The sequence below is a fragment of the Panthera pardus genome, unplaced genomic scaffold (genome assembly GCF_024362965.1).
Source record: "Panthera pardus isolate Hobbes unplaced genomic scaffold, ASM2436296v1 HiC_scaffold_11, whole genome shotgun sequence".
NCBI classification, from domain to species: domain Eukaryota; kingdom Metazoa; phylum Chordata; class Mammalia; order Carnivora; family Felidae; genus Panthera; species Panthera pardus.
The window spans coordinates 67,701,815-67,720,850 of NW_026526666.1; the positions used below are offsets into that span (position 1 = coordinate 67,701,815).

Consider the following 19,036-nt stretch of genomic DNA (forward strand, 5'->3'; position numbering starts at 1 on the left):
GTTTTTCTGCAGTACTTTGAGACTGTTAAAATCTTCACTTAGCATTTCAACCTCCTTGATGCTGTTTTTTGATTGGTTTATTAGCATCTCACCCTAGTTATGAGCAGCTTAAAATTTTGCAAATGACTGGAAGTGAAATTACATACAGAATTTTGATCTCACTTTTCTATGATTTCTTTAATTCCCAACTGCCTTGGCAGCCCTGAAAGGCAGTCTTTATTTTGCCAAGCTCATATTCACTAGATTCAGCAAATGCTCTCTTAAAAAGCAATTAAAGGTGTTTTATATAGTAGAGTCAGTTAGACACATACCATCTTATCATCTCCCTAGAGTCTTCTGCATAGTACATATTTCTTTTTTTGATACACATATCCCTAGGCCCATTGAATAGAAATGACAGAATATTTTTATTTAAATTATAATAATGTAAAATATTAAAAAAAATCATAGAATTTGAAGTTAGACAAAACCAGACTTGGGTTCCATTCATCCAGTCTCCACTACATAAGATATATCATCTTTAGGAAGTGTATTAAAGAATCTGACTTTATTTTTGACATTTGGCTGCTAACATCTTTCAAGCCTCCCTCCCCCACTTTCCCTTCTGCCCCACATCTGGGCAAACTGATAAGGAAGCACAGGTGGACCATCCTTAACACTGGCAGAAAGTTCAAACCACACAAGCCCTTGTGTACTTGAGGATCCTCAACCTGCCCCAGCCCCTAACCACCATAAAACTTCAAGAAAGCCTCCTTTCCTGTTATCTCAAGCTAATTTCATACCAGTTTGGCAGACTATTCTGCCCTTGCAGAAATCCTCATTCTGTGAGTAATAAACCTTTTTATATCATTTTCATGCATGTGTGGCATCATCATTCTCAGTGTCCTAAACAAATTTGGGTGGGAGAGTCTATCCCATCTCTGAAAGATGACCAAATACACAGTTTCTCAATCTCTTTTTCTCCATATTACTTTCCTAAGCTGTAAAATGAAAATAAGATTTACCTGTAAGATTTTTCTAAGTGTTTGAAATAGTATACAATACAAAAGTGCCCAGTCATTTCTTTGGAATTTAATAGGTATTCAACAAGTGTATATAAATAATAATTTTAAGTCAAACAGACCATAAACTATCTTACACTCTATCCCCTGGCCCTTTATTTAATTTTTTCATAGTTCTTTTAACTAGCTCATATTGCACTATATATTTATTTATTTACCTGTGTGTTACTTGTTTGTCTGAATATCCCCAACACATAACATAGTTTGAGGCACATGGGCAGAGTCCAGTGAATGTTTCTTGAAAAAGTAAAGGAATTAATCGATCATATATATATAAAATCTAGAGTTTCCCTTTCTTGCCCTTGACCTCACTTAACTGTCTTACTTTGTCCAAACTCCTCAGTCCATGACTCTGGACTTTAGTCAGTTATCTCTATTTTAGCAATGGGTAAATATAGGATCAGAGATAATAGGAATTAATCCTCCTAAGGTTAAATAACAAGTAAGTGACATAAGGCAGGAAGAGAAGACAGGTCTGCTTTCTCCCAGGCCAACCTGCTTCCCATTCCAGCTCCTCCTTTCACCCACCCAAAAATGGGAATTCTCTCACAGGGCTTTCTTTGTTTGTTTCCAAAATCCATTGAATCATGTTCAATAAAGTAAACACTACTTTTTGGTAGAAATCAACCTTTTCCTAATTGATTTTTCTCATTTTTCAACAGAATTGTAATTGTCAATTTACTTGCCAAGTCGAAGGCAGCACATGGGTTTGTCATTCTAACCCTTGGAGTAATTTAACTCTACCTTGTAAGACAGGTCTCTACGCTTGTATTATTCTCTGTTGGCATTGTCTTTTCAATCAATCAGTCATGAAAAATTCATGCCCAAGGTAAAGCCCTAGTGAACCACTCTGAGAAAAATGTGATTATCTTTAAACAAAGGAGAGATCTTAGTGTTCTCTGAAATTCATTGGAGAGAGCAGCCTTTAATAAAGAAACATTTTATCTGCTGTTTGCAATCCATAAGATACTCCCACTTTTTCCATTTAAAATTGATCTCTTCAAATTCTAAGGTTTCCAAAACTGCTATAAGCTGAAGCTCCATGATGTGGACTGTAATAATTTGAAGTCTGTAAAAACTCAGCCTGAACCTTGCATGAGTGATGAAAAATGTGTCAGATTTACAGCAAGGTAATGGTGTCAATATAATTAGGATAATGTTGAATCAACTTTTGTTTTATTTAATTTTTTTAAATTTACATCCAAATTAATTAGCATATAGTGCAAAAATGATTTCAGGAGTAGATTCCTTATTGCCTCTTACCCATTTAGCCCATTCCCCCTCCCACAACCCCTCCAGTAACCCTCTGTTTGTTCTCCATATTTAAGTGTCTCTTATGTTTTGTCCCCCTCCCTGTTTTTATTTTTGTTTCCCTTCCCTTATGTTCATCTGTTTTGTCTCTTAAAGTCCTCATATGAGTGAAGTCATATGATATTTGTCTTTCTCTAATTTTGCTTAGCATAATACCCTCCAATTCCATGCACATAGTTGCAAATGCCAAGATTTCATTCTTTTTGATTGCCGAGTAATACTCCATTGTGTGTGTGTGTGTGTGTGTATATATATATATATATATATATATACACACACACACACCACATCTTTATCCATTCATCCATCAATGGACATTTGGGCTCTTTCCATACTTTGGCTGTTGTTGATAGTGCTGCTATAAACTTTGGGGTGCGTATGTCCCTTCGAAACAGCACACCTGTTGAATAAACTTTTTAAAACATGTTTATTTCATGTTACAAATTATAAAATATTTTGATCTGCTTATTGAATATTCCTTAATTATGGAGATTCACTGATTCCTTCCTCAAATGGACTGAATCTTAACCCTGGCTTCAGGCTGAAAACCCTTATCTTGGTTCTAGCCCTGACACCAACCTTAAAATGAAACATAGGCCTGGCTATGGTCCTGAAATTGGCTGGAGACTGAGCCTAGACCTCTATTTTATTAGTAACTCATAAGCAGTTGTCCTTGGCTTCAGGGGAACTAGATGAGGGAATTTGCATGGCTTAGTACAACCTTTCCTCCTGCTGGCAAACAAATTCAAGCGCCTGATCTGATATCAGTAAGTGGCTTGGTCTCTGCCTTGGAAAGCAGTACCATAAAGCTATGCTGTAGAACAGTCATCCCATAATTTCCAGGTGCTTTGGGAAAAGGAAGTTTCTTGCTGCTTCTCTCTCTCTCTCTCTCTCTCTCTCTCTCTCTCTCTGTTAGCATTACTACTTTACTACTTTGACTACTTTATCAATCAAAAGATTTTTATAAAAAATTGTCTTCAGAGGCAAATTGAAAGCATGGATCTTTCTTGTATTGCCTTTTAATTTCCAACATGATTCTAAATGGAAGGAGAGGAGCTTGCTACTTCTTTGTTTAGCCCATATTGTCCAGAACTGAGAAGATGGACACAGTATGGATTACTATATAAAACCCCAGCTTTTCAGTCAAATAAACCTGATTTTATTGGTTTTACCACTTATCAGCGCTGTGATCTTCTCGTTTTACAGATAGGAGAGAGATATTAGTATTGCCATAGAACATATCCATGTTCCACCTCCCATGAACCCAGACAATTTGTAAAATTCTCAAGTGCAGGAACTGATCTTTTCTCCACTACTTAAAGTTGGAGAGTAAAAATCTAGAGAAAAATTGACCAAAAATGTAAGTAGACTTAATATTTAAGGAAGAATAGACTTACATAAAAAATATTATAGATAATAAAGAAAAATAAGTTTAATACAAAATAGTGTGACTATGAACTACAATATGAAGTAAATGACTTTTGATTTCACTTTTTTACTTCTATTTTCATTCCTTTCTTAAAACTTTTTTTTCAGCTTTACTGAGATATAAATGACATGCAGTAAAACCTTGGTTTGCAAGCATAATTCATTCCAGAAACATGCTTGTAATCCAAAGCACTTGTATGTCAAAGCGTCTTTCAAGAACCATTGGCTTAGTTGTGATCATGTGATGTTCAATATCACATACAACTTGTATTTCAAGACATTGCTTATTTCTCAAGTTAAAATTTATTAGAAATATTGCTCATCTTGTGGAACACTTGCAGAACAAGTTACTCACAATCCAAGGTTTCACTGTATAACTGCTTATATTTAAGATATACAAGTTGTTGCTTCAATATACTTATATATTGCAAAATGATCATCACTGTAGTTTAGCTAATACCTCTATCACATCATATAATTACCATTTCTTTTTGTGGTGAGGACATTTAAGATCTACTATCTTAGCAACTTTAAAATATGTAATATGGTATTATGAACTACAATCACCATGCTGTTCATTAGATCCCCAGAACTTATTATTCTTATAGCTAAAACTTTGTACTTTGACCAACATCTCCCCTTTCCCCCATATCCCAGCCCCTAGTAAACACTATTCTAGTAAACGGCTCCTATGAGTTGGGTTTCTTTATATTCCACATATAAGTGATTTATTTCCTTTCTTTGGCTTTCTTTTTTTTTTTTCTTGTTTTTTTTCCTGCATTGTTTGTTTGTTTGTTTGTTTGTTTAAAAAGACTGGGGGGGGCACAAGTGAGCTAGGAGCAGGGAGAGAGAGAGAGAGAGAGATAAGCAGGACTCATCCAAAGTGGGGCTCGTGCTCACCCAAAGTGGGGCTCGAGCTCATGAGCCATGAGATCATGACTTGAGCCAAAGTCTGATACTTAACCTACTGAGTGTCCCAGGCGCCCTCCCATAGTTTTGGTCACTGAAACATTACATAGTGCATCATTTGGCTGCTTTTTTCCCCTAAATTACAAAGCACCCCAAAATTCAGTGGTTTAAAATAATAAGCATTTATTACTATTCAAGAGTCCATGGGACAGCTGGGTGGTTCTTCAGTATTGGTGGTCAGCTCTGGTTCTAGTAGATAATCTGCTGAGTTTGCTTGGGTTCTCTCATATGTTTCTAGGTCAGCTGGCTATACACCCGTCTAAGATGACTTCAGCTGGAACAAATGGTCTCTTTTCATGTGATCTCTCAACCTCTGTAAACCTACCCTGGACTTGATGAACTGTTGGTGGTAGGATTTCAAGAGAGAACATGGAATTATAAGAGACTTCTTGAGGTCTTAGCTCAAAACTGGTATATTATCACTTCCACCAATTCCTATTGGCCAAAGCCATTTACAAGGTCAATCTAGATTTAAGAGGCTCACCTTTTGATGGAAGAAGTGGCAAAATTATAGTACAGAGACTATGGATACAGGGTGGAAAGACGGATTGTGAAAAATTTTACAGTCAACCACATTTGTAAGAAAGTAGACAATTAAATATCAAGGAAAGATTGTGCCAACATTAAATAAGGTAACCCAAGATTGAAGTCATTCCCATGCAAACAAGTAGAGTACAAACATAATAGAGACCAGAAGTGGGTGGCATTGGTAAGTCCGTTCAAGAGAGCTACTGAATGAACAAAAAAGGGAGTTTTTTGCTTTGCCTAAGTTTAGAAACCTCTCCATTCCTGTTTGGGAATTTCAAAAACCTGTGGCTTTTTTTCCTGTGCCTGTCAAGTAGTTCTTTTAATAAATCAAGTGTGTGTATACACCTTCGTATTTCTTTCATAAAAGTTAAAATCACTTTATATGCCCTACAAGCCTTTTAATTCCACAATCTCATCTCTTACCCAAACCAGCCCCAGAATTTTTTACAGCCACAGGAAAGAGTTTATAATTCCACAAAACACAGTTTTTGTTCTCATTGCTTCCTCTGACTCTGGAATGTCTTCCATGCTTTCCTTCCTGCTTAGCCAGTCTTTATGCATCAGTAAAGATTCAGCTTTCTTTCCATTAAGCTGGTTATAGACACCACCTCAGCATTTTATTCATGTGTGTGTGTTACATGTTGATTTCCCTCAGTAGGCAGTTCCTAAAGAGCAAAGTGCCCAGTTTTATTTATTCCTGTAATCCCAGCACACAGAAGATTAAGAGTCATATAACTTTATGAAATGAAACAATTAAATGAGTATTTCTTGAATGAATGAATGAATGAATGAATGAATGAATGAATGAAATTGAGAAGAAAATTCTCTGTAGGCAGTGCTGTCAGATTAAGGAAAAGAGAGGTATTTTTTGTCTATGTATTGTTGGATATTTATTCTGAATTATGGAGAGAAGAAAAAGTCTCCCTGAAAGATCTTATTTTTCTTCTGTCATGTTGCTAATGCCTTTGTTTGATATGCTAAACTTCCCTTGATGAGAATGTTTTGCTCCATTCCACTTCTACTTCTTTTGGCTGCCTTCTCACAAGCTTACAGTGAGGAGGAAGAATTTTTTAATGTGCAACCACTAAGCCATTTCTTTATTATCTCTATCAGACTGCAATATTTGTGTGAAATTTTTTGACAATTTCCAGTTAACAAAACACAGGTGCAGCTGATTAACAAACTTTATTGGCGACTCCTCAACATCAGCTTATAATAGATAAGGATTCATTTTTCACATAGTGATTATTTACATGTCAGACTCCATGCTTTTGATGTATCAGGTCCAGGATTTCCTGGCATTCTTTCAGGAACTTGGGTGATAATCTATAGATTCTTCATGGGCAGGAGTCCTAATTTAATACATCCACACACATATACATGTATATGTAGATACATGTATGTTACATATGCATATATATATATATATATATATATATATAAACATGTATGTATACATATACACATGTATGTGGTCTTTTACTGTTTCCCAATCATATTGTGTTGGCAATTATATATAATCCTAACAACAACTCTACCAGATAGGTATGATTTTCCTCTTTGCAGATGAGCAAAACAAGGCTCAGAAAGATCATAAAACATGGTCAAAATTACACAGGGACTGGTAGGTATGGAAATCCAACATTTTGTTCCACAATTCTGGGAATCAGATTGTGCTCAGAACAGGCAACATAAAATAGGGATTGTGAAAGAAAGTAGCTGATTGCTTGAAAAAACAGAGACCTATATTTTATTCCCAACTCAGTGCCATATTACCTATATAACATTTGATATGTTGGGACACCTTGGCAAATTCACCCTAAACTCCTCTGCAATTCAGCCCAAGTCACAATAACCTGGCTACATGGTAGCACATAGGCTGGAACACGTAACCAGAAAGACTCCAAGCAGCTTTCTCTCATTGTATTATGTATGTCTTGATAGTATCAGAATACCAAGTGGTTGTCTCAAAAGAGTTACTGACATTGCTCATATGAAAACTACTTATGCCTAACTTAAGATTCCAGTTTATTATTTTTATTTTCAATATAACCATTAGTAGAATAAAACTAGGATGGGGTGCTTGGGTGGCTCATTTGGTTAAGTGTCTGACTTCAGCTCAGGTCATGATCTCATGGTTTGTGAGTTCAAGCCCTACCTTGGGATCCATGCTGAAGGTGTGGAGCCTGTTTGGGATTCTCTGTCTCTCCTTCCCTCTCTACCCCTTCTCCTTTCTCTCTCTCTCTCTCTCTCTCTCTCTCTCTCTCTCTGTCTCTCTCTCTCTCCTCTCAAAGTAAATAAATTTTAAAAAACAACAAAAGACTAGGAAAAATAATTTGCAAATGACTAACAAAAGAAGGAAAAGTATAAGAAAAATTCACAGAATTGTTAAATATAACAACATTTAAAAAAAATTTTAAAGCATGAACAAAATGAATTGTGACAGAAAATAAGCAATTAAAACCAAAAAGTTCACTGGGTGTGAAGCTATAAAAATTAATAAAAGGAGACATTAACCAGAGGTTCACTCTAATATAAGTTGAAACATATCCTAAAACTGCAATTATGAAAACAATGGCTAGCTGTCACTAGAATAAACATGCAACTCAGTGAAACAGAAATGCAAGTCCAGACATAAATCCAAGCACGTAAAAGTTGATTATATGGAAAAAGTAGCATTTGAAATTAAAAAGGAAAGGGACAACTTATTCAGTAAGATGATAGAAGAACTTGTTAACCATTTATATATTATATAATTATATATAATTATATTATAATGGAGGATCCTCCATTAAGATTAAGTAGATATTTTTTAGATTTTGTTTTCTTCTATTGATTTTGATAAATATAACATTATAGATACAGCTAAACACCTCTCTTCTTTCCTCTTCCTTTCTCCCAGAAGCAGCAACAGGCCTGACATTAATGGATATCATTCCCATGTATGATTTTGTACTTCTTTGATAAAATAAAATATACATTAAAATATACTTTTATTTTGTGTTATAATGTTGGCCTTTGACATTGAACAGTGTTATTTGTGTTGAGAAATTTCACTCTAGTTCATTCATATTTTTTTATTTTTAAGGTTTATTTATTTTGAGAGAGAGAGAGAGAGCACACACAAATGCGCACGCACACGCACATGTGCACTAATGGGGATGGGGCAGAGAGAATACCAAGCGGGCTCCACACTGACAGTGTGGGCTCAAACCCACAAACCATGAGATCATGGCCTGAGCCGAAACCAGGAGTTGGATTCTTAACCAGCTGAGCCACCCAGGCACCCCTAGTTCATTCATTTTAAAAGCTGAACAATAATCTATTATATTAATGAACCACTATTTATCCATTCTAATTCTGACTTAAGGGGTTTTGCTTGTTTTCCTATTATAAACAAGCTTGTTTCGCTATGATAAATGAAGAGCGCTACGACGAACATCTTTGTATGTATCTCTTTATGCAATGTGCAAAATTTGTTTTAGGGGACTACTCAGAAGTAGAATTACTGAATCATATGTAATAAGCATCTTTCTTTACTTTTTATCAAGTTCTTCTCTAAAGAGGCTATTGTATTTTACATGCTCACCCAGCAATGCTCAAAAATCACTATTTCATACATAATTACCAATACTTGGTATTTTTAGATTTACTAAATTTGCTAATCTGATGATTAAAAAATGTATTTAATTATTTTGTTCATTTTATTTCCTTGATTACCACTGGGGTTATAATTTTTTCATATATTTATAGACCTCTCATGTCTTCTTCTGTATCTTGTCTGATTATATCCTGGGCCCATTTTCTATTGGATTGTTGTTCTTTCATATTTTGATTTATAGGAATTCTTTACAGGTTGGTATATTAATCATTTTCCATTATAATTGGTTTGTTTTTTTCATTTGTTTATGGTATATATATTTTTTAATTTTAATTTTTTTATTTTATTTTATTTTTTTAATTTACATCCAAGTTAGTTAGCTAAAGTGCAACAATCATTTCAGGAGTAGATTCCTTAGTGGACCTTACCCATTTAGCCCATCTGCCCTCCCACAACCCCTCCAGTAACCCTCTGTTTGTTCTCCATATTTAAGAGTCTCTTATGTTTTTTATGTTTATGTTTTTCTTATGTTTGTTGTTGTTGTTGTTGTTGTTGTTGTTGTTTTTCTGGCTCCTTTAGGTGTAAGGTTAGGTTATGTATTTGAGACATGTCTTCCTTCTTTAGGAAGGCCTAGATTGCTATATACTTCCCTCTTATGACTGCCTTTGCTGCATTGCAGAGGTTTTGGACTGTTGTGTTTTCATTTTCATTGGCTTCCATGTACTTCTTCATTTCATCTTTAATTTCTTGTTTAACCCATTCATTCTTTAGTAGGACTTGGAGTTTAAAGAGCACCCTATGTCTTTTGATTGGAGCATTTACTCCATTTACTTTTAGAGTGGTTATTGATAGACATGTATTTAGTGCTGTTTTATTACTTGTTTTGTCATTGTTTCTGGAAATTTTCTCTCTTCCTTTGTAACCTTTGTTACTTTTGGTTTTTCTTTTCCACTCAAAGAATCCCCTTTAATATTTCTTGCAAGGCTGGTTTAGTGGTCATGAACTCCTTTAGGTTTTTTGTTTGTCTGTTTTTATTTTTTATTTTTTGTCTGAGAAACTCTTTATCTCTCTTTGTATCCTGAATGATAATCTTGCTAGATAGAGTATTCTTGGCTGCAGATTTTTCCCTTTCAGCACATTGAATATATCATGCCACTCCCTCCTGACTTGCCAAATTTCTATGTAGAAATCTGATGCTAACCTTACTGGTCTTCCCATCTAAGTTAGGGACTTCCTTTGTCTTGCTGCTTTTAGGATTTTTTTCTTTATATTTATGTTTTACAAATTTAACTACAATGTGTTGGTGTTGGCATGCCTTTATTGATTTTGATGGGAGTTCTCTGTGCCTCCTGGGTTTGGATGTCTGTTTCCTTCCCCAGGTAAGAGAATATTTCTGGTGCAATTTTTTTTTAATAAACCTTCTGCCCCCTTTTCTGTCTCTTCTTCTTCTGGTTCTCCTATGATACAAATATTATCATGCTTGATGGAGTCACTGAGTTCCCTAAGTCTACTTTCATGATCCAAGACTTTTCTTTCCCTCTTTTGTTCACCTTCATTATTTTCCATTATTCTATTTTCTGTATCACTTATTTGTTCCTCTGCTTCTTCCCTTCCTGTGGTCATTCCAGCAGTTGATTTCAAATCTCAAATATTGCATTTTTCACTTTGGCCTGATTTTTTTTTTAGCTCTTTTATGTCTGTGGTAAGGGTCTCCCTGATGTGCACTCTGCTGCTGTGTTGTGGCTGTTTATCCTTCAGGTCAGTTCTCTACAGAATTTCTCCTTGTCTATAGTGGGGAATGTTTGGACCTTGACTAGAGTGTGGTGAGTTTTAACTAGGTGTGCTCTGGTCGGCTTGCTAAAAGAGACCTGATGTTATTTCCACTAGAATTGAAGCTCTTTAGAACTCCAGGTTAGCAGACATGGTGCCTGCGGGGGGAGGGCCTCACTCTGTTGGTCAATAGGGCCCACTATTTAGGCACATTTTCCCTAGAAATGCAGTACCAGTGGAGTGCAGCAGGACAAGACTTGGTGTAGGCAGTTTAGGCAGCCAGGGTTGGCACTGTGCTGTTCACTGAAGTTGGTTTACACTGTGGGTCAGGAAAAGGAAATGGTGCTCGCTGATTCTTTTGTCCCCAGAGGCAATTTAATCTCTCACAGATGTGCTCCAAAGAGAATGAACAGTCTCTCCCCATGCCACTTAGGCAATCCTCAGATCAAGCAGTCTGTCCCCAGGGTTGTTTGCTTTCCTCTGCTCCAGGAGTAGTGCAGTATCCTCAGGTCTCTATCATAACCAAGCCTGGGGACCTCTGAAACGCCAGTCTTTGATCCCCACTGGTTGCAAAAACTCATGAAATTCAGCCCCTCTCATTTTCCCAGCCAATGGCTTTGGGGAAGTGTTCTCCTTTTGCTTACCACTGTTTGCTCCAGTCCATCTCACCTTTCTCCACAATGAGGGCTCCCTCCCCCCTGCAGCATCTGTAATCCATTTCTCCCCCAAACCATGTCTCCACACTTTCTACTTTCCTTGAAGTGGACTCTTCTTTCCCTCTAGTAGTGCAGTTTGTTCTATCAGTCCTTAGGTCATTTTCCTAAGTATTCAGAATGATCTAACAGTTCTCTAGCTGTGTTCCCAGGACAAGGCAAGCCTAGGGGCCTCCCACTATGGCGCCATCTTAGTTCTGAATCTTGCTTTGAATCATCCCGTAGTTTCTCAGTTTTAAAATCCTGCAGGGAAGGTTTGTGTGCTCCCCCATTCATTGGTTCCAGATAGTAATATGCTGAAGTCAGCCGGTGCCAGGTCTCAATGGCTAATTGTCAGATTTTCAAGAACTTTGTGACTTGTTAAATACAACTAACTTTAAAAATAAACACCCACGTTCATAGTATCATTCACAATATTGAAGAGGTGGAAGCAACACAATGTCCATCAATAGATAACCAGATAAAGAAAATGTGGTATATACATGCAATGGAATATTATTCAGCCTTAAGAGCATATCCTTTTACATTTAAATTACCTTTAAATTACTGTGTAAATAAATATCTTTACATTTTAGTCATTCCCTGGGAATGATGGTAAATGTGGATTTTTTTTTCCTAATCAGTTTGGGAAATTTTTTAAACATGTTAATCAGTCAATTTCCAATATTTTGATTACTGATATTTGGAATTATTTTTACTATCTTATTTGATCTTCCCATATACAACGTTTTTTCTTGCTTTTTATCCTCTATCCTGTCAAACTTTCTATTATATTTGCCATGTTTTCTTTATTCTCTTTTTCCTGTTACTCATTTGGAATTTATAACTCCTGTTTCTGTAATTATAGTGATTGCTCTTGAACTGCCCCATGCTTATTTGTTATAATGTCTTAAGTTAATTAGCATCCCTGTCCTCCTTTGGAACCATACAAAGTCATTATCATAGTTTAACTCTGATTTTGCTTCCCTCCACTTCAACCCAGCCCCAAACACATCTGTTATTGTTAACCAGTGTTTTTATGCAAACTTATTAGCACCCCTCAAATTTATTATTTCATAATAATATTTTTATGTAGTCAATTCTTATTTAGATTTACCTGTTTCTCTGCTCACTTTTGTTTCTTGCCACTCTTACATTTGGTGTTCAGTTTCTTTCTTTGAAGTTCATCCTTAACTAAGTAGCTCCTTCACTGAGGGTCTGAAATTCCTATACTTCTTAGGCTTTGTCTGAAAATTTATTTTACCTTCATTCTTGGGTGATCGTATGTTATTTTCGGGTCTCTCATGTTGCTGGTGTTAAGTCTGTTTAAGTCTAATTTCCTGTGTCTTTGTGGGTAATTTATGTTTTCTCTGGTTTGCTCTGAAAAAATGCCCTTTATTGTTGGTATTCTGCAGTTTCACTGGGATGTGTCTATATCTAGATTTTTTTTAATCCTGCTTTGGACTGAGTTGTGATTCTTGAAATCTGAGTCGCATTTTCTTTTGAGAAAATGCTAGTTTCCTTTAGCTTCTTTCTAAAATTCATATGTAATGCAGATTTTTATTTTTTCCTCTGTATCCCTTTGTCATACTTTTTATTGTCTGAATATACTGTGTTGAGTTTTGGAAATATCATCTATTCTGCATTCTAACCTATCTACTGAATTTAAGTTCAATTAGTGTAAAAAATATATTTCTAGAAGCTCTGTTTAATTTTTTAGAAAATATTTCTGGTCTTTAATTTTTTTTTATTTATTTTGTTCTGTTTTCATGTGTTTTAAACATTATTTTAATTTTTTAGTCATTACAAAAATATTTTCTTTATAGTTGGCCAGATAGTTTTATAACTTGAAATTCTTTGTAGCCAAATTCATTTATCTATTTTTATAGCTGATTCTTACTTTTAGTGTGGATTGTTTCCTTATGTGTTTTATAAATTTCTGTGAAATGTTAACCTCCACAGGACTTTATTTATGGAAATCCTATGTTCCTGGGTTGAAATGTGTGTATTCAAAACAACTTTTCATTGTTTTCACTAGGTTCTGTAGGACTATTTGCCTGTAACTAAATTTATTTTAGGTTCTTGACCTGGGTTCTTAAGTTGAAGCTATAGTATAAATTCAAACCCGAACCCAAATATGTTCTGGCCTATTTTCTTTTTAATTATTTGTTTCTACCCCAAACCCAGAAATAGATAGGCATACTTCTTTGTCATCTCTCACTGTGAATGATTTCTTTCTAGACCATAGTTCTATGAATACTAAATCATTTTGAGAGTAGTAGTGTTATGGAGACATCTCATTCCAAACATCCTGGCTCATGCAGATTTAAGTTCTCATTTGCTATCCTTGCATGGATGTTAAAATGTAAGCTCCTAGATACCGAGACCAATAACCTTCTTTCTGCACCTGTGTATTTTTCTGGACTCTGGATTTGTTTGTTTGTTTCTTTCTTTTTCTTTTTTTTTTTTTTTCATTAGAGGCTCTTTATGTAAAGAATGTTCTCAACACAGTGTGTTTATTTTTTTCACCAAACTTCATATGGTTTTCCAACCAAATGTTCCCCAGGTACCCTAACATTCTGCACAATATCATTTTTTCCATCTGCCTTAATATTATTTTCTATTTGTGCCTAGGCATGAAAAATTTTGGAGAATACTGCCATAGATAACCTTCTGCAAATTTCTAGAAACCACAGGAATATTTGAGAACATGCAGAAAGCAGGTTTTATTGGTCTTGGTATTTAGGAACTTATATTTAACATCCATGCAAGGACAGCAAATGAGAATTTAAATCTGCATGAGCCAGGATGTTTGGAATGAAATGCCTCCATTTTAAATCTAAAGTGGAAATCAAATGCTAAATTTATTTTTTAAATCTTCAAATTTTTAATTGAAACTTATCAGTTTGTGTCTGTGAACATATCATTTTTATATGAGGTTTTTATTTCTGAAATGGATATATGCAATTTGTAATCGAGACTTTTCAGTGACAATGTCTTCAAAATCTTAATAGTCACCATCAATGAGAAAGTGTTCACACAATAAAGTAATATTTATTTAAAACTGTTCAAATATTTAAACTATGTGAAATTATATTTAAGTCATTGAACAACTCTCCCTTTCCTTCCACTTATAATTGCGATGTTGAAATTTCATGTGAAAATCAAATGACTTTCAAATCTAAGCAAACTTTTAATAAATGTTGTTAGATAATGAATTATTTTAAAATTGTGATGACCCACTAATTTTCAGAATGCACGTGCCTATTTAGAATAGTCCCTGGCGCTACCTTGGACAACCTTAAATGGGAAATTTACTCATGATTGGACAAAATTATCAGATATTTGCAAAGTCAGAGAATCAAATCCACTGCCTAGACAGCACGCAGTCTCTTCACTACACACCCAGCTACATTGGACCTCTCGATGGCTTACACCTAGAATAAAGCTTGTACTCTTCTATAACACCATGAACCCCTTGGTCAGAATGGACAGAGCTCTAGGCCTCAAACATATGGCTGCTTGAGAGCTATAATCCAGTCTGAGTCTAACAGTGTACTGCAGGTCACTATTTACAAAGCTCTTATCTCAAGCACCATATTGCTAAAACAAGAATCCTGGATTAAAAATTTAAATCTAAAGAAGAAAGAAAAAGAGGGGCACCTGGGTGGCTCAGTCAGTTAAGTGTCAGACTTCAGCTCAGGTCATGTGAGTTTCTGCTCACAGTTTGTGAGTTCCAGCCCCACATGAGGCTCTGTGCTGACAGCTCAGAGCCTGGAGCCTGCTTAGGATTCTGTGTCTCCCTCTCTCTCCGCCCCTTCCCTGCTCATGCTCTGTCTCTCTCTGTCTCTCAAAAATAAATAAATGTTTAAAAAAAATTAAAGAAGAAAGAAAAATAAATGAAGAAAAGAAGGAAGAATTTGTTAATGAACTAAAAGATCCTATTTTATTGAATATAAGGAGGAAGGCTTAATAAATACTGAGTACCTTTTATGAGCTAGATATAATGTGCTGGGTGATTTATATATAATCTCACAGATTCTTATAAAACTTTTTTAGGGTGCTATTATCATCCCAATTTCAGATATAAATAATCAATATAAAATTATTTTGCCCAAACTCACAGAACTAGTGGGGAGCTGGGTTTCAGTTCAGATGTATCTGTCTGGAATGTCCATGATCTTATTACTTTTGAGTCAATGGACTTGCTTCAAATTCTGGCTCTACTACTTATTATTTATGTGATTTTAATTTACTTACACTCAGTATTACTTGCCTCACCCATAAGTAAAGGAAAATAAATAGTCCCTGTCTCAAAAAGTTCATTATCCTCAAAACAAATGAAATGATACATCAGATATCAGAGATTGTGATTTGGTGTTGAGGCCCAAGAGTCAGTAGTTTTTAAAAGCTATCCAAATGATTCTAACATACAATGAGGCGATTCTAATATGAAACATATTGAAATAGTGTGAATGAGTGCTGAACTCATAATTTGGTACATAGAAGGTACTCAGGAATTGTTAGCTATTATTATAGTTGTTGTTACCATTACCTTATGGGTGCCATTTCTTGTGATGCATTGGGGTAAATAGTAGATACTGAAGTGTAAAATATGGAAAGCCAAGATTTCCTGCACTGCCTACTTCCAAATACCTTTGATTCTCATAGCCACATGTTGCCTTGCTAAATAGACTAGAAAACATTTAAAAAAAGCTTGAGAGGAGAATGGTGTTCTTTTTGCATGGGATGTCATAGAGGAAGTATAGTCTTTATTGTCCTTTATTAGCTTCAATTTCTTCACATCTAAAACTGGGCTAAAATAGACAGCTTTTGTTTATGGATGGAATATTTAAATAATATAGCATATTTAAAACACCTAGGAAATTTTACTGGAACTTAGTAGGATATTAATGATCAACAGATATTTTGCTTTCTCACTTCTTTATTCCAGCTTCACATATGAACATTATTTATGTATTGGATTTTCATTGCATTTAGTATTAATCTAGATCCTGAAAGTGCAGTGTAACTTCCAGGTTCACCGGAAATGGATCTGACACTTGGAAAATCTCAGAAGAGAAAGGGGGGAATAAGCCCTGTGAGATTCAAAGGCAATTTGTCCCCTTGATATTGATTTTCTTAAATCAGACAGTGGCCAAGACCCTGGGAGAAGTAATTGAACTGACAACAGGCAGGTCCATGTTATTAATAATTGAACAGCCTTAGACATTCTTGATGACTTAATTTAATGACAGAAGAGAGGTCTGCAACTGAAATGCCTGGTGATGGGGTCAGTAGGTAGGTCTCTGAGGAGAAAGGAAAACATGTTATTCCTAAGAGCTTATTTCATAGAAGAAAGCATTTTATGGTAGTCCCAAATATGAGACCTGAGAAAATAGCTTTGATTTTCTCTTTTAAGAAGAAAAAATGTTAAAGCCTTAAAAAATTACCATTATATTTATTCTTGCCCTTACTTTAGAAAATAGACTTGGTTAGAATTATAGAATTTTGGAACCTTAGTGAGTAATTCAAGGGTAGAGATAATGGACATTTTAGTTATCTTTTTATTCCCTGGATTCAAATATCAAGTCTTCTGTTAATTGCATGACTTTGGACAAGTTAATTAGCCTCTCTGAGCTCAGCTTCCACATATGTAAAATGAAAATGTTAATATTTTGTATAGTTATAGAACAATATTTAAAAATTTATAAAAATGAACAAAATTCCTGGACTTAATATTATATAATACCTCACACAATAAATGTTTGCTAAGTGAGATAATATGTAAATTTTGATGCTCCCCTCTCTTTAATTGCCTATGGATAGAAAACCCAGCATATTGTAACCTTTTGAAAATTTTCCTTTTTTTCCCAACTATTCTGGTTGCCCTTGCTCTGGTCCCCATCCTCTTTTTTTTTTTTTTTTTTGGACTATTTCAGGAGCCACAAAGTGTCTTTTAACCCCAATTCCCTTATCTTTCCTCATCTCTCTTCTTCACCTATAGTGAAGTTGACTACTAAAACAAAAGCTAATCTCTTTTAACTAGACTATCCTTCTGTAAAGACTTTACTCATCTAGAACACTCCACTCCCCCATTTTAAAGTTGAGGACCAGAGAGGGGAAGTACTTATGCTTCTGTGAGTTGTTGCTGAGATTAGGGTTGAGCTCAGTACAACTTGCCCCAGCAGAGGATAACAAAAGGTGGCGCAAAAGAGGACATATATCCTCCAGGTCTAGTAAAAGGGGTGCTGAGCAGTTGCAGAATTTTTTAACTTCAGCTTTGCACTCAATTATTATCTTTAGTTTGGTTGAACTTCAAATGTACTACTGTTACTCTAACAATACTGTTGTTCATATCCATGTAAATTCTAGGTCATGCTGGAGAGAGGCACAGTTAATAATAATAGCTAAAACTTATGTAGCATTAATTATGTACAAAGAATGGTTCCAAACACTGTGCATATATTAACTTATTTAATTATCATCAATAATCCTAGGTACTATTATTATCTCCATTTTCCAATGAGGAAACCAAGGTATAGAAAGGTTTAGTAGCTTGGCAAAGTCACACAGTTTGAGAGTGGTAGAGTGGGATTAAAACTCAGGCTTCCAGGTTACAGAGTCTGTGCTCTTGACTATTATACTAAACTGGCACAAACACATTGTATTTCTGTGGGCACCATTTATTCTCACTATACTGGTGGCAAATAGTCCATATGGCTTCCTTTAACCCTGCTTATTGTTTCCATTCCTAATTAGCAGGAAAAGGAACTTGGTTAGCATAGTCTTCTGATAAACTTTTCCCTTTCTTTCAGAGAGTCATCTTCAACATTGTTAACTTCAGTAAAACCAAGAGTCTTTATAGAGATGGAATGGCCCCTATGGTGAAATCTACTAGCAGACCCAAATGGTAAGTGACCCACAGAATGGGACCCACTTATGGCTGGAGAATTTGTCCAGATCTCAAAGTTTACATGCTGGATGGCCAGTGCTTAGTCTCACTGGCATTGACAGGAGTAAGATGAGTTTCTTGATGGCCATTGTCTGGGCTCTAGGTATGATTCTTTGAGAATGTTGGAATAGGGAACATAGTTCCATATATGGAGTGACCAGCATTCTATTATGAAGGAAGGTACAGTCTGTTACTTGGTGAACTTCCTGTCTTGTTGGTCTTTTATCATAGTATCTTTGGAAACATAATTGAAGTTGATGCTATGTTGTTTTGTTTTGTTTCCTAGCCTGAACACACATGTTGTACTAGCAGAGCACTGGGAACTACAATTTAGTAGATTTCCCTTGCTTTGCTTGGTGTTTGTGGTGTTTTTGTATAGATGCTATGTGCTTTGTGGATGTTAAAGTTATATTTGTCCCATGCTATAGAAAGGTGAAGAGAGTTTGATAAGCTTGCTTAGTAATAGTAATAATTATGGCAGTGATGATGATGATAACTGCTCTCACTTACTGAGAGCATTTGCTGTCACTATTGTCATAACAGTTTTACAAGGGAGAGCTTAAATATTCATATATTACAGATGAAAAAATAGAGGCTACGAGAGGTTAAGTACTTTCTCAAGACCATAGATAGTTAAAGGAGGAGCCTATGTCATTTTTTATTACCTCACACTACCATTCAAACCAATTAATTTTTCATTCATCCATTCATTTATTCTTTC

The 19,036-nt window shown here is 35.3% G+C and overlaps 1 protein-coding gene across 9 annotated transcripts in view; it reads left to right on the plus strand.

Annotated features, from left to right (window-relative positions):
- The window catches only part of LOC109266906 (BEN domain-containing protein 5), a 1,451,617-nt gene that overhangs the window by 714,146 nt on the left and 718,435 nt on the right, over positions 1 to 19,036 (plus strand). For all 9 annotated transcript variants that reach the window (XR_002079911.2, XM_053895592.1, XM_053895596.1 and 6 more), the window contains one exon: positions 18,179 to 18,273. Coding sequence is in view for 8 of the 9 variants with exons in the window: in XM_053895592.1 (XP_053751567.1) it covers positions 18,179 to 18,273 (95 nt within the window). In the remaining variant the exon portion in view is untranslated. The remainder of the gene's footprint in view (positions 1 to 18,178; positions 18,274 to 19,036) is intronic.